At 51.8% G+C, this 15022-nt stretch overlaps 3 protein-coding genes across 6 annotated transcripts in view; 1 reads left to right on the top strand and 2 right to left on the bottom strand.

Moving 5' to 3' along the window:
- Window positions 1-12369, bottom strand: part of LOC137466804 (zinc finger protein 420-like) — a 198060-nt gene extending 185691 nt beyond the window's left edge. The window contains exon 1 of the mRNA XM_068178462.1: window positions 11611-12369. Coding sequence (XP_068034563.1) covers window positions 11611-12250 — 640 coding nt within the window. The 5' untranslated portion in view covers window positions 12251-12369. The remainder of the gene's footprint in view (window positions 1-11610) is intronic.
- Window positions 1-15022, top strand: part of LOC137466802 (zinc finger protein 271-like) — a 678770-nt gene that overhangs the window by 177227 nt on the left and 486521 nt on the right. The gene's annotated exons all lie outside the window — the stretch shown is intronic.
- Window positions 3843-4775, bottom strand: LOC137466806 (olfactory receptor 14A16-like). The gene has a single exon (XM_068178464.1). It carries the CDS (start codon window positions 4773-4775, stop codon window positions 3843-3845), a length of 933 nt encoding a protein of 310 aa, XP_068034565.1.

The raw sequence follows: 15022 nt of genomic DNA, 5'->3' as shown, positions 1-15022 counted from the left end.
CTCTATGATGTCATGGACCATTCTGTCATAGATCACTCATGGGATGTCATAGCCCACTCTGTGACCTCATGTTACCAGATGATAAATTGTCTCCACCAGGTGAGCTGACACCTGGAGCTTGTTCTCCAAAACCCCAGGCCTATGGAAACCACACAATGCCCATTGTGTCAGAAGGGGAACTGGAAGTTCACCAGCCTCAGTGTCCTGCCAGCTCAGCCAGGCCCACTAGAACATTGGGGTCCACAACCACCAGGGACCACCAGAGAGACCCCCAGGACAGAAGAGAGCATGGGTAAAGGGGAGGGGAAATATGTTATGATTCTGGGGAAATGATTATCAGATATGTGTTTAGTCCAGGACAATCAATGAATATGTGTGCAAAATACAGAATATGAACAGAAACTTTCCTGTACTCAGCATGCTCGGCTTTGGGAGGAGCTATCCCCCGTGCACCCGGCTGAATAAAGAATGCTGCTTCTTAATGCTGCATTGGTGTGAAGGAGTTTTCTGTTTTACCAAATTTTTGGTAACACTCCACTGCCAAGGAAAGCTCTGTCTCCTGCTGCTCACAAACAGAGAAGGGCTCGTGGCAGATGTGGGGGTCGGAGGCTGCCTGGGGCACAGTGACCATGAAATAATCAAGTTTTCAATGTTCTGTGAAAGAAGGAGGGGCAGCAACAAAACTTCCACACTGGAATTAGGAAGGGCAGACTTTGGCCTATTTAGGATGCAGATTTGGGGAGTACTGAATCAGGTACTGATTTTTTAATGGGAAACAGCCCTTAAAAACAAAGGGGTCCAGGGTGGATGGACACATTTCACGCAAGTAATCTTAAGGGGGAAGGAGCAGCCTGTGCCACTGTGGCCAAAGATGAGCTGGTGAGGAAAATGACTGCCCTGACTGCCCATGGAGCTTTTGTGGGAACTCAGGGGAAAAAAGGACCAGCAACTCAGGAAGTGTTTAAGGATGTTGTTATGCCATGCAGAAAGAGAAGTTGAGAGGTGAAATCTCAATTAGAGCTTATCATGGCAGCTTCTGTAAAAAGAATAAAACATGTTCTTATAAAAGATTTATAACAAAAGGTAGGATAAGGAGAACCTCTACTCTACACTGGATGCAGTGGAGAATATAGTAACTAAAGATAAGGAAAAGGCCAAGCTACTTAACACCTTGTTTGCACCAATTTTCAATATTAGGACAGGTTGTCCTCAGGACAAGAGTTCTCCTGAGCTGGTAGTTGGGCACAGAGAGCAGAACAGCCCCTAATCCAGGAGGAAGCAGCTGGTGACCTGCTGGGCCACTCAGATTCTCCCAGGTGTATGGGATCAGATGGGATCCATCCTAGGGGGATGAGGGAGCTGGTGGATGAGCTCCCCAAGCTGCTCTCCATCATTTACCATCAGTCCAGGCTCCCCAGGGAGGTCCCAGAGCACTGGAGGTGCCAGTGTGAGCCCATCCCCAAGAAGGGCTGGGAGGAGGATCTGGGGAACTCCAGGCCTGTCAGCCTGACCTCGGTGCCCGGCAAGGTTCTGGAACAGATCACCCTGAGTGCCATCACAGGGCACCCACAGGATGGCCGAGGCATCAGAGCCAGCCAGCGTGGATTTCAATGTCTGCATGGATGATCTGGATGAGGGGATTGAGTCCAACATCAGCAAATTTGCAGATGACACCAAGCTGGCTGTGAGTATGGATCTGCTGGACAGCTCTGCACAGGGCCCTGGATAGGCTGGATCCAGGGCCCAAATCCAACCAGGTGAGGTTTAACAAGTCCATGTGCCGGGTCCTGCACTTTGGCCACAACAACCCCTGCAGCGCTACAGGCTGGGGACAGAGTGGCTGGACAGCAGCCAGGCAGAAAGGGACCTGCAGGGACTGATGGACAGCAGGCTGGACATGAGCCAGCAGTGTGCCCAGGTGGCCAAGAAGGCCAATGGCTCCTGGCCTGGATCAGGAATGGAGTGGCTAGCAGGAGCAGGGCAGTGATTCTTCCCCTGTGCTCAGCACTGGTTGGGCAGCACCTCGAGTGCTGTGTCCAGTTCTGGGCCCCCCAATTTAGGAAGGACCTGGAGGGGCTGGAGCGTGTCCAGAGAAGGGCAACAAGGCTGGTGAGGGGTCAGGAGCACAATTCCTTTGAGGAGCGGCTGAGGGAGCTGGGGTTGTTTATCCTGGAGAAGAGGAGGCTCACGGGACACAAGGCAGTGTCAGGGCACTGGTTGGACTTGATGATCTCCAAGGTCTTTTCCAGCCTTGTTGATTCTGGGATTCTCTGAAACCACCCTTGGAGCAGTTGCAGGAGGAGCCCTGGGCCGCCTCTTCAGAAGCTCCAGCAGCCCAGGTCCCTCAGCTTCTCCTCACAGCCCCAAAGCCCATCCTGTCAGTCCTGCAGAGCCTCTGCAGCCCCTCCTCACTGCCCAGAACAGGCAGCCCCACAGCCAGACACAGCAGCCCAGATGTGCCCCCCTGGCCTGGGCTGCCTCTGGCAAGGGAGCAGCACGAGGCACTGCAGGAGCCTGCAGACAATTCCTGCAGCACCTGTGGGATGATCCTGCTCCCCAAGGGCCATTCCCATGGTGCCAAGTCAGGAACTGGGATGGGGAGTGGGGCCAGACAGGAAAGGGCAAACAGGGATGGGCTGTTTGCAGGGGAGGGAACAGTAGTGGGCAATGGGAAGAAATATGTACTAGGGAAGGAAAAAGAAAGCAAAGGAGAAGCAAAGGAAATGCTCCGGGCAGTTTGGGGGTGGCTGCCAGGCAGCCCTGGCTCTGAGCAACAGCGTCTGCAGTGGGACAGGAAACTCCCAGCTGATGGGAACAAACTTTCTGGCTGAATGCAGAGGCCAGGACAAAGCTGAGTGGTTTCCCTGGCGTCCCCCAGCCCTTCCTGGCCCAGGGGCTGATGGCATTTATGCTCCCTCAGGTTCATGTCCCCACAGCAGCAGCATGGGGGTGCTCCCGCCTGCTGTGTGCAATGCAAACAGGGGCTCCTGAGCCAGCGCTGCCGTGGCTGTGCCTGCAAGGATGCGGCACCTGTGTGAGCTGGGGGAGAGGCCAGGGCTGCAGAGGGGGGATGTTGTTGGCAGCTCCATCAGGACGCTCTGGGACGCTGCCCTGGGCTGTCCAGCGCACTGGGGATGGATCAGCCCCTGCTCTGCTGCTCCTTCCCGTCTCCCCCAGGGCCCTTGCAGAGCACCAGCCATGCTGTGTGCACCCAGCCTGCCCACGGCCAGCCTGGGGCTGCTCACGGGGGTTTTCTGTGCTGAGCATTGGCCTGGCCGTGTTCTTGAGAGAGCCTGGGCAAGGAGCCTGGAGCCCCCCGGCCCTGGCCTGAGGCGTCAGCGCTGCCCCAGCAGCGCTCATGGGCTGTCCCTGCTGCAGCCCCGGCACTGCCACCCCCAGGACTGTGCCCGGCCCCGAGAGCACTCAGGCCCTGCAGCAACACCAGGGCCACCAGGGCAGCGGGGCAGGGCCACGGGAGCAGCACTGGCAACACCAAGTGCTGCTGCTGCTGCTGGGCACAGCTGCTGTGCCAGCACTGATCTGCCCCAGCTCTGCACACAGACATTGCTGCTGCAGCTCCAGAGAAGGCAACAAAAGGGCATCTCTGCAGAAAACTTTGCTGGGAGTTCCTTGAGTTCATTTAAAGCCACCGAGAGTGCAGCCCCTCATTGACACAGCCACAGGGAAGGTGGGGAGAAACAAAGTGAGAAATGGCACAAACAATAACATTTCTTTGTGGACAATATGAAAAAAGAAAAATAAAAAAACCTACCAAATGAATCCAACAAGAAGTATCAAAGATTCTTTTTATTACAAGTGATTTGCAGAACTTGACTAGCAGTTTAATGTTCCTGAAAGCATCCAGTCATCAGTGTCCACACTGCAGCCTTGAGCTCCTGGTTCCTCAGGCTGTAGATGAGGGGGTTCAGGGCTGGAGGCACCACTGAGTACAGAACTGACACTGACAGATCCAGGGATGGGGACGAGATGGAGGGGGGCTTCAGGTAGGCAAACACTGCAGTGCTGATAAACAGAGAGACCACGGCCAGGCGAGGGAGGCAGGTGGAAAAGGCTTTGTGCCGTCCCTGCTCAGAGGGGATCCTCAGCACGGCCCTGAAGATCTGCACATAGGAGAAAACAATGAACGCAAAACAACCAAATGCGAAACACACACTAACAGCAAGAAGTCCAAGTTCCCTGAGGTGAGATTTGGAGCAGGAGAGCTTGAGGATCTGGGGCACCTCACAGAAGAACTGGCCCAGGGCATTGCCATGGCACAGGGGCAGGGAAAATGTATTGGCCGTGTGCAGCAGAGCATTGAGAAAGGCACTGGCCCAGGCAGCTGCTGCCATGTGGGCACAAGCTCTGCTGCCCAGGAGGGTCCCGTAGTGCAGGGGTTTGCAGATGGACACGTAGCGGTCGTAGCACATGATGGTCAGGAGAGAAAGCTCTGTTCCAAGGAAGAAGATAATCAGAAAAAGCTGAGAAGCACATCCTGAGTAGGAGATGGTGCTGGTGTCCCAGAGGGAATTGTGCATGGCTTTGGGGACAGTGGTGCAGATGGAGCCCAGGTCGCTGAGGGCCAGGTTGAGCAGGAAGAAGAACATGGGCGTGTGCAGGTGGTGGCCGCAGGCTACGGCGCTGATGATGAGGCCGTTGCCCAGGAGGGCAGCCAGGGAGATGCCCAGGAAGAGGCAGAAGTGCAGGAGCTGCAGCTGCCGCGTGTCTGCCAGTGCCAGCAGGAGGAAGTGGCTGATGGAGCTGCTGTTGGACATTGGCTGTGGCTGCACATGGGGACCTGTTCATGGAGAAAGGACAGTGACAAGTCAGGAGAGGCAGTATTTCAGGAATGTATTTAGACCGTCAGCTTATTGTTCTAAAACCTAGGAGAAAGGTTAGGAAATGTACTGGAGTAAATTAAGGATTATAGTAATATAAGTATATAATAGTAGGTTAATAGAGTTAATTGACTGTTTAATAGTGTTAAGTAAGGGTTATAGTTTTATAACTACAAAATAATAATTTCCAGAACTACTAATATATGGACAATGAATGAAAAGCAAAAATTATTCTGTCTCAACCTTCACCAAGCAGGAAATTAAAAGCACTCTCAGGAAAGCTCCTGACCTTTACAGCAATCCCAGGTTTACCTTCTTTGGGAAGTGTCCTCTGGAGCTGTGCCCAGGCTGCTCTGGAGCTGGGACCAGCCCTGCCCCAGCCAGCAGCTCTCAGCAGCAGCACCTGCCCTGCTCAGGGTGGCTCCTTCCCCCCACAGCTTCTCTCCAGCGCTGGGAGCAGCTCCCCGGGCCGGCTGAGAGCTGTCCCTGGCAGGCAGCAGAGTCCCTGGCCCAGCACAGCGCCCTGGGCTGCAGGACCCTGCTCGGCAGGACAGCCCTGGGCACCCCTGGCTGCTCTGCACAAGAGATGATCAGAGAATGTACTCACAGGGTCTGTGGGCATTGGGATGTTCCAGCTGTAGGAGATCACTCCAGGAGCTGCAGCTGCATTGTCCTGCAGCCAGAGGTTCTTGTGCCAAGGGCTGCCAGGGATTCTGCCCCAGGCACTTCTCAGCACCTTCCCAGCCCTGACTGATGGAAGCTCTCTGTGCCTCTGTCTGGCTGCAGGCAGTGCCCCAGCCCTGCTGGGCTGGGAGAAGAGCTGCTCATCCAGAGAAATGTGCTTTTGAAGCTCTCCTTGGTTACCAGGATCACCCTCTGTGCCAGGAGCCCACCCCAGCTCAGCAGCACAGACACAGCACAAGGACTTTAATGACCCTCTGGGGCTTTGTGCTCAGGCCCTGAACATCAGGCCCTGAGAGGGAGCTGCAGAAACCTCTCCAGAGCTCCAAGTCAGAATCCAATTCCAAAGTTTCTTTGGCTTTTAATGGGTTCCACTGAGGGACACGGCTGAGAAAGTGTCCCCAGGCCCCAGGCAGAGCAGAGAACTGGAGGCACTGATGACAGGTGGGGACAAAGAGAAGCCAAGTCCTGGTGCCCTGGGGCACAGCAGTGTCTGTGCCACCAAGGGCTGTCAGGAGACACCTTGTCCTGAGGCACTGGGGCCTCCTGGCACAGCCCCAGCCAGGCTGGGCACTGTCAGCCCCTTGTCCTGCCCTCACATCCCCCCCTAGCCCACATCCCAGTGGCCTCAAGGATCTGCTGGAAGGAGTCCCTGGGGAGCCTTGCTCAGGAATGGCCCTGGGGGCTCCTTCCTGCTCCCAGGGACTGCAGGTTTTTCAAAGCACTTTGGCTTTGGCTTTTGCCTTGGAGTCTCTGAGAGCTTTGTGCAGTCATGGCCTCCAATTATCTGCTGTAATTAGTCCCTGGAGAGGCTTTGTCAGGAACAACACTCAGTGGGGCTCATTAATGCTTCAAGGTACTTCCGTTCTTTTAAGGTACTTGGTGTTTCCCTTTTGATCCAGACTCTGTGAGAGGTTTGTGCAATCATGGCCCCAATTATCAGCTTTAACGAGTCCCTTGAGAGCTTTGCGCTGACACTCAGTGGGGCTCATTGATGTATTGAGATACCCAACTTTTTTCAGTTACTTTGGATTTTCCTTTCCACACTGAGAGGTTTTTGTGCATCTTTGAGTCTCTGAGAGGTTTTTGTGCCATCCCAGCCTCTAATTCTCTCCTCCAAGGAGTCCATGAGGAGCCTGTGTTGGGGATGGACCTCAGTGGGTCCCATTAATGCTTCGAGAAACTTTGGGTTTTTACTCTGACTTTGACTCCTGGAAAGGTTTGTGCAATCTACTCTCAGGCCCTGAGGTTCCAGGGCTCAGCTCCAAATGCTCCACGGGGCTCATTAGGATCAAACAAGTCCTAAAAAATCCATGGCTCTGCCTTGATTTCCCTCTGGTCTGGTTAGGAAGGTTTCCTGCTGCAGTTATGGAGAATTATTTCAATAGCCTTCTAAGAAATATGCATTTCTATTTTAAAGAGTGTATTTTATTACTCTTCTCTTTAGGTGTTATAAATGAAAAATGATCCAGCCAAATTAATAAAAATAAAAATAATTTATTTTAGCAATAGAGATCTAACTTAGCCAGCCACACGGAAAAGGACAGTGCCGAGCCCGGGATCGGCGCTGAGTGCAAGACACAGAGATCAGCCTCAGCAGAGGTTTCACTCTATGCCTCCACACCACTATCCTGGTACAAGCGATTTTTATAGGGAAAATTTTGCCTGAGGCCAGGATTTCGGCATTTAGTCCTTTGTTTCATTTAAAGTCCCATAAGTTGAGGAGATTTCCTTCTCGGCACAAGGTAGAGAAATTCAAAGTCTGGTGTAGTGGAAACTCTTGATGAAATTTACGGGAACAGAGTATTCACATGTATCGGCCTGGGGGGATGATCCTGATGTCCATCTCGGGTCGTTCACGCGATGATCAGCGCCTGGGTGTCTCCATATCGCCTCAGATAAGGCCCATCTCCTGGCGAGCCACATCTCCTTGCTTGTAAATCAGGTTTCAACACACACTTAGTTTTGCCTGAGAAGGGGGGGGCTTCTAATGCCAAGAGGTACATCCTAACAACTATTTAACATTATATATATATGAAGCAAGAAAATGGCGCGAATTATACCTGTTACATATAACATTAGGGAAGAGGTGATTGCAGCATTTTGTGATGGATACTGACCCAGGCACTCTCCTAAGGAGGTCTGGCCTGCTCAGAGAAGCTGTGCCTTGAGGTCTCACCCAGTGTGGACCACCTTGCTCCACATTCCCCAAGCCCATCCTGTCTCTCCACACTCACCTGGGACCTGCTTTGCTCAGAGAACTGGCTGCACTCTGGCAAAGAGGGTCATATATAATATGTATAAATATATATTATAATACTGGCTTTTTGAAAATATTGAAATGGATGCTATATGTATAATGTTAAAGTAATTTTGCTATAAAGATATAGTTTTTATTTCTGTTATTAACTAAACTCAGTAGTGAAATAGCTGATACAGTCATGCTTGTGGTAATGGAACTGCCTGCTTGTCTGGGATAGCATCCAGTGAACATATGATGGAGACCCCTGCTGCTGACATGCCAGTTATCAGCACCCACTGTCTGTAGAAAATATGGACCAAAGCCCAAACTGGAGGTGATAACAAGAACAGACTAAAACCACAGCCAGGAAATGTGCGTGCTCTAAAAAGGCAGACCCAAGGAGGAGACGTGCTAAATAGTTCTGGAACATGTAAACTAGTTTGGGGAAAAGTTTAAATATGCATCATTGTTTATGGATATGCAGCAGGCTGATGCAATAGAAAGGGTATGTAAAGGGCATCTCTGAAATAGCAGGGGTGCTCTTGGTGGAATCTCAAGCACCCACTCGTAAATCTTTACTTTATTACCTTTGTCTCCTATTGCCATCTACTAAACTTCTAAATTTTACCCGGAGACTGAATCTTGTTTTTCACATCCTTATTCAGTCTTCTGTTGTATTTTGATAAGCTTTTAATAAACCTTCTAAATTTTTACAAGTCAGCATCATTTCTCACATCTATAAACTGAACCAAAGTGGGTTTGGATTTGTTATAAGGAGAAAATATTTTACAATGAGAATGGCAAAAAAATGCAACTGTTTTTCCAGAGAAGTGAATTTCTCATCCCAGGAATGCTCCAAGAGCAGGAGCCTTGTGCAACCTGGCCCAGTGGAACCCTCTCATCCCCAAGGACATAATTCCTGTTGTGTGGGTTCTCTGATGTGCTGGGTGCCCTCACAATGCTTCTGGCCAGAATGTCTGCTGAGGGCAGCCAGGCTGCTGCAGGGGCTGTGACCTCACAGCCATCACCATTCCAGTGCTGGTACAAGGGGTCCCTGGCCAGGTAATAATTGACACAGACTCCATGCATTCACAGAAGGCTGATTATTTTCTTTTAGTAAGAAGCCCTTACTTTTTATACCCTAGTTCACTACAAGTGGACCTAATTGGTCCTTTAATTAAAACACCATCACCATTGGCTAATTAAGAAACCACCCTTTGGTAAATAAATCTCCATAACACATTCCATGTGTTCACAACACCAGGTGCAGGAAGTTAAGAGAAGAATTGTTTCTCATTCTTTTCTCTGATCTTCTCACAGTCTTTCCCAGTATCATGTCTGGGAAAGTTGTCTGTTTCTCTCTGTGGCCAGAGAGCTGCTGCCACAATCCAGCCCCGTCCCCTGGGCCTGGCTCTCCCCTTTCCTCTGCCCCTGCCTTGTCTCTGCTGGCAGGAAGAGTTTTGTCATTAATGTCCTGTCCCCAAGGTGCTGGGGCCAATGGCTTCCCCGTCAGGCTCCTGGAGCAGAAGTGGCTTTCCAGAGCCCAGCCAGAAATGAGCCCTGAGGCAGCAGCTCTGCAGTGCTGGCCACCAGGCCGGCTTGCCAAGGGAGGCTTCTGGCCATGCCCTGCAAGCAGCTGCTGCTGCCAAGGTGCCTTTGGTGCCTCAGGCTCTCCCTGGCACAGCTCCCAGCATGGAACTCTGCCCTTGTGCCCGCGGCATTCCCTGTGCTGGGGCTGGCCTGGGGCTTTTCCTGCAGCGGGACCTGCCCTGCTCCTGGCACAGGAAAGGCAGTTCCTGCTGGAGCAGGAGGCTCTGCCTGCAATGGGCTCAAACCACTCCAGCAAGGCCCTGGTGACGTCAAAATTGGTTCCCAGAGCACTACATTCTAATAATTGTTATAGCTTCTATACTGTGGAGTAGATAAGTCTGATAAGGATCTTTCTTCTAATCATGATCAGAAACAATCAGAGCTCTATTTATATAAATATATCTAGCATTCCATCGTTAATCCTGTGGGATAAATTGCATTAAGGTTCAATTCCACCTGTCCAATCTTTTACACCTTTGATAAAGTTTGGAGGTGGGATTGGATCCAGCTGCTCCCAGTCTCCTTTCTTAGAAGGAATTCTAGAAGTCTGGGGGTCCTGCAGGGGTTTCAGGATCCATGGTGGCTGTTGTGGGTCATTTCTCCACCTCATGACTCAGCAGGAGTTTCTCCAGTAAGGAAATAAAGCTTTTGCCTGAAGCTCCCACTCTGCCCATGACAGGAACCCCTGTGAGTGCCCGTGACATCCCGGCTCTTTGGCAGCCTGGGGACTCCTGGGATGTCACCGTGGAGGCCCCCTGAGTGCCTGTAACAGATCGGTGCCTTTGCAGCCAAATGACCCCTGGGATGTCACCATGGGATGGCTGTGACTACCTGTGACCATCTGGATCTTTACCATCCCCAGAAACCCCTGGGAGGTTTCCATGGAGCCCCCGTCTCTGCCTGTGACATTCCAGCTCTTGAGCAGCCTAGAGACTCTTGGAAAGTCCCCATGGAACCCCTCTGAGTGGCTGTGACAAATCTGATCCTTAGCAGGCAACCATCACCAGGAATCCCTGTTGCTGTGGTCAGTTTCCATGGCAACCATCACCAGGAACCCCTGTTGCTATGGTCAGTTTCCATGGCAACCATCACCAGCCCCTGTTGCTATACTCTGTTTCCATGGCAACCATCACCAGCCCTTGTTGCTATGGTCTGTCCCAGGGCAGCTCCATGGAGACCCCATGCCTGGGGTGGTTGCCATGGACACCAGCTCAGGCCTGGAGCCAGAGCCCGTTGCCATGGCAACCATTGGCAGTCCCATCCCCAGGGCCATGGGATCCCAGAACCACAGAACTGGCTGAGCTGGGAGGGACCCATCAGGATCCTCGAGTCCAACTGCTGGCCCTGCACAGGACACCCCAACAATGCCAGCCTGGGCCTGGCAGCGGTGTCCAAACACTGCTGGAGCTCAGAGAGCCCTGGAGCTGTGACCCTTCCCTGGGGAGCCTGGGCAGTGCCCCAGCAGCCCCTGGGCAAAAACCTTTTCCTGAGATCCAACCTCAGCCTGCCCCGTCTCAGCTGCAGCCGTTCCCTCCAGTCCTGTCCCTGGGCACCAGAGTGAAGAGGTTCCCACAGCCCCAGCCAGGGACCCGCTCCCAAGGCTGTTGCCATGGCCACCAGGGCTGGGACCAGCTGGGGTGCTCAGTTTCCAAGGGCTGGGGTTCAGGAGTGGGATTCCCCAATTTCCTGCTCCTGCTAAAACCGCACTGCCCCTCGCTGCCCTCCCGCCTCCCATGGAAAGCACAAAAGGCAAAGATCCTGGGCTGGGAGGAGAACAATTTACTGGGAACAGCAACGAGACAAGGAACAAACAGGACCAGAAACAATATTGATAACAGAAGGGATAAGAAAAACTATTTACAGGAAAAACTACATCACAACTGACTGGCTCTTCCTGGCCATGTATTTCCTTTTGTCTGGAAAGGACACCCTTCTCCTCGGGGACTGAGAGAGTCCCTTTCCTGCCCCTGGAAATGACCTGAGGTGGGAGTGCATGTAATGACAGGGCCATGGCCAGACCCTCATGTTCTTTGATCCCACACCATGTCATTGGCAGGGGCAGGAAAAGATCTCTTCCCAGCATGGATCACAGGGAACATGGATCACCAGAGCTCTTCCCAACATGCGTTCTCCCATGGGGGATGGAGCTGGAGCAGTGCACAAAGCTCTTCCTGGAGCTAGGGCATTTGCAGGGCTTCCCTTGCTGGTGTCTCCGTTGGTGTCTGGTCAAGTGAGAGCTCCTGGAGAAGTTCTTCCCACACTGGGGACACGTGTAGGGCCTCTCCCTGGTGTGGATGTGCTGGTGCCTGATGAGATGGGAGTTTTGCTTGAAGCCCTTCCTGCAGTGGAGGCAGCGGAAGGGCCTCTCCCCGGTGTGAATCCGCTGGTGCTTGAGAAGAATGGATCTGGTCTGAAAGCTCTTCTGACAGTTGGGACATTCGTAGGGCCTCTCCCCAGTGTGGATCATTTGGTGGATGATCAGTTGGGACTTCTGGCTGAAGCCCTTCCCACATTCCCCACATTTGTATGGCCTTTCTCCAGTGTGGATCCTCTGGTGGCTGATCAAGTGGGACCTCTGGCTGAAGCTCTTCCCACATTCCCCACATTTGTATGGCCTTTCTCCAGTGTGGATCCTCTGGTGGCTGATCAAGTGGGACCTTCGGCTAAAGCTCTTCCCACATTCCCCACACTCGTAAGGCCTCTCCCCAGTGTGGATCCTCTGGTGGCGGATCAAGTGGGACCTTCGGCTGAAACTCTTCCCACATTCCCCACAATCGTAGGGCCTCTCCCCAGTGTGGATGAGTTGGTGGATGATGAGGTTGGATCTGTAGCTGAAGCCCTTCCCACACTCCCCACACTCATAGGGCCATTCCCCGGTGTGGATCATCTGGTGGCACATCAGGTTGTTGCTCTTCCTGAAGCTCTTCCCACACTCCAAGCACTTGTAGGGCTTCTCCCCATCATGAAGCTGCTGATGGCCCACCAGCTCCGAGCTCTGGCAGGAGCTCTGCCCACCTTCCTGGCACAGGGTGGGTCTTTCCTCCTCAGAGCACCCTGAGCTGGGTTTCCAGCTCCTCCTCCTGCGGGGTCTCCAGGGCTTTTCCTCCCCATTGGATTCCTGCGCCATGGAGCCGCTCAAAGCAGCCTCTGACACGAGGTTCTGCCATGGGGATTTGTCCTTCCTGGTCTCCATCTTCAGCTCCTTGTCTGGGGGAGGAAGGACAAGGAGAGGTTGGGATTTGCCTCTGTGCCCTAGGGAGGGGGAAGGAGATCCCCCCAGTGCATCCCCGGCAGGACGGCGTTGGCAGAGAGGTTGTCCTGTAGTTGGGGGCCGTGCTGGGCTGAGAGATGGAGCAGGAGAGAGGGGGAAAGGGGCAGTGACTTCCTCCTCACCTGCCTGGGTTTCCAGGGGCTCCTTCCCCTTCCTCGCAGCCTTCTCCTCCATTTCGCAATGGTTTGGAGAAGGAAAATTCTGTTTTGGGAGGAAAACAAGGGATGAGCACATTGAGCCTTGTACTGGTTTGAAGGCAAACCAGGAGGAGAGTCTAAGCCAGAATTACAATTTAATACAAAAAAAATCAATATCAAGGCAATGATACAGAAACACTGGCTTAATCTGACAGAGTCAGGATTTAACCTGACACCCCGTTGGTCAGGGTGGTGGTAGCTGTCTGATGAAATGGTGGCTGCACTCCTGTTGGAGTGATGAACGTGATTCTGTCAAAGCAGTGATCCTGCAGAAGGGATCACCTGATGGGTCTTGCTCTGAAGGTCCAGTGGTGGTTATGGGGCTATTGTCCTCTGGGAATCCAGTAGGCAAGGTGGTCCTGGTGTTGCAAGGGTGAGATTATATCCAGGTAGGAATGCTTGGTTCCTCCCCCTGGGCGGAACATCCCACAATGGGATGATGTAATTTTATCAGTCCTGCAGTGGCACTCAATGGCCCATTAACAGAAGATAGCCCCTGGAGGGCGTTATCAGGGCTGAGTCATGGAAGAGATAAAGAACACTGCCCCACCTGTTTATCACAGTTTATGAAGATGGTTACTGAAAACATACTTTGGGTTACATCTTACATTACACCCTGAAACAGTGAGGCAATCCCCGCTCGGGGTGGGGGGTGAACACCACCCCCCTTTCCCAAACTGGCTCAGGTCTAAAACCCCCACCCTGGGAAGGCCACGCACACAGGGGACAATGTCACACTTGCCCCACCTCAGGGGAGGTCTCTGTCCCGGTCACTCCCTTGCTCTCCCCCCTTTTCTCTTTCTTTCCATCTCTCTCTCTACCTCACATTTACTGTTCAATAAAATCCACTTTGGATTTGGTCTCGTTAACACCTTAATTGGGGCAGAGGCATCTCTCTAACAATTTTATTAACCAGATTGAGATATTATTTTGGTGCAGTGAGTTCAGGGCACTGATGTCTGACCCCAAGTGCCTTTGACAAGAGCATGGTTCCCTCCTCTCAGGAGGTTCTGGCTCTTTCTGGAGGAACTCTTGGAAACTTCAATGCAGCTTCTTCAGTGTGACTTTTGGGAGAACTTATGAGGAAAATGGCTGTTGTGGGTGGCCAGTGTAAAGAAAATATTTTGTTGTCCTTCCTTGAAAAGTTTGTTAAAATCACTGGAGGAAAGGGAGCAAATGATACCAGCAAGACTGACAAGGGTCATTCACCACAAGGTGAGGAACACAAGGCTGCACGAAGTCTTACCAGAAGCCCAGCTCATGTATCTAAATTCCCTAATAAGTCCCAAATTCACAGGCCTGGGGGCTTTGCCAAATGTGGCAAGTACATTTTTCTCTCTCTCAGGATTTTTATAAAGGTGCACAGAGAGAAATGAAAGAGAAAATAATTTCTGTTTCTGCTCCTTGTTTTTCTCTTGTGGAATGTGTTTGGAGAATTGCTTATCTGGAGTGAATGCTTTGTTGGATCACGGTGGATTGTTTGGGCCAATGGATAATCAGATCCACCTGTGTCTGGACTCTCCAGAGAGGGTCATGAGTTGTGAGTTAGTTAGATATCATAGTTAGAGAAAGTCGCATGTACGTATAGTATCCTCTTTTATATAGTATATTAATGTATTATAGCATAATTATAATAAAGAAATCATTCAGCCTTGTGAACTGGAGTTAGACATCTTCATTCTTCCTATTGGGTTCACCTGCATCTACAACAGCCAAATGTGAGAATCATTTTTCTTTTTGTCCCTGTCACCTTTGTGAAAGGTAGTCTGAGCTTTCCCTTCCTTTTAATAATCTGTATTGGGGCAAATTTCCACTTTTCTTTTATCTGAACCTGCCAGTAGCTGAGCTGGAGCTGTGCAGGAAACGATGAAATTTGGAATTGCCACAGAATTGCTTCTATTGTCAGTTTGTTCATGTTTGGGATTTGTTTGCATTTCCATCACAAGTGACTTGTGGGAATACCAAATATTCATCAAAGTATTTTATGCAAAGTTTGATTTCTGCTGAGATTATTTTGTCCGGTGCCCAGGGGAAGCTTGAGGGCAGTCTGTGCCTCTCACCCTGGGGGATGCTTGGGAGGGGCTTGGGGGAGTTGTCCCTGTCCCTTTTACCCCAGGCCATTCCACAGGGTCTGTCCCTGTCACCCAAAGCCATTCACCAGGGGGTGTCCCTCTCTCACCTCAGGCCATTCCCCAGGGGGTGT

The sequence above is a fragment of the Anomalospiza imberbis genome, unplaced genomic scaffold (genome assembly GCF_031753505.1).
Source record: "Anomalospiza imberbis isolate Cuckoo-Finch-1a 21T00152 unplaced genomic scaffold, ASM3175350v1 scaffold_44, whole genome shotgun sequence".
In the NCBI taxonomy this organism is placed as follows: domain Eukaryota; kingdom Metazoa; phylum Chordata; class Aves; order Passeriformes; family Viduidae; genus Anomalospiza; species Anomalospiza imberbis.
This window is presented reverse-complemented; position numbering and strand designations above follow the sequence as displayed.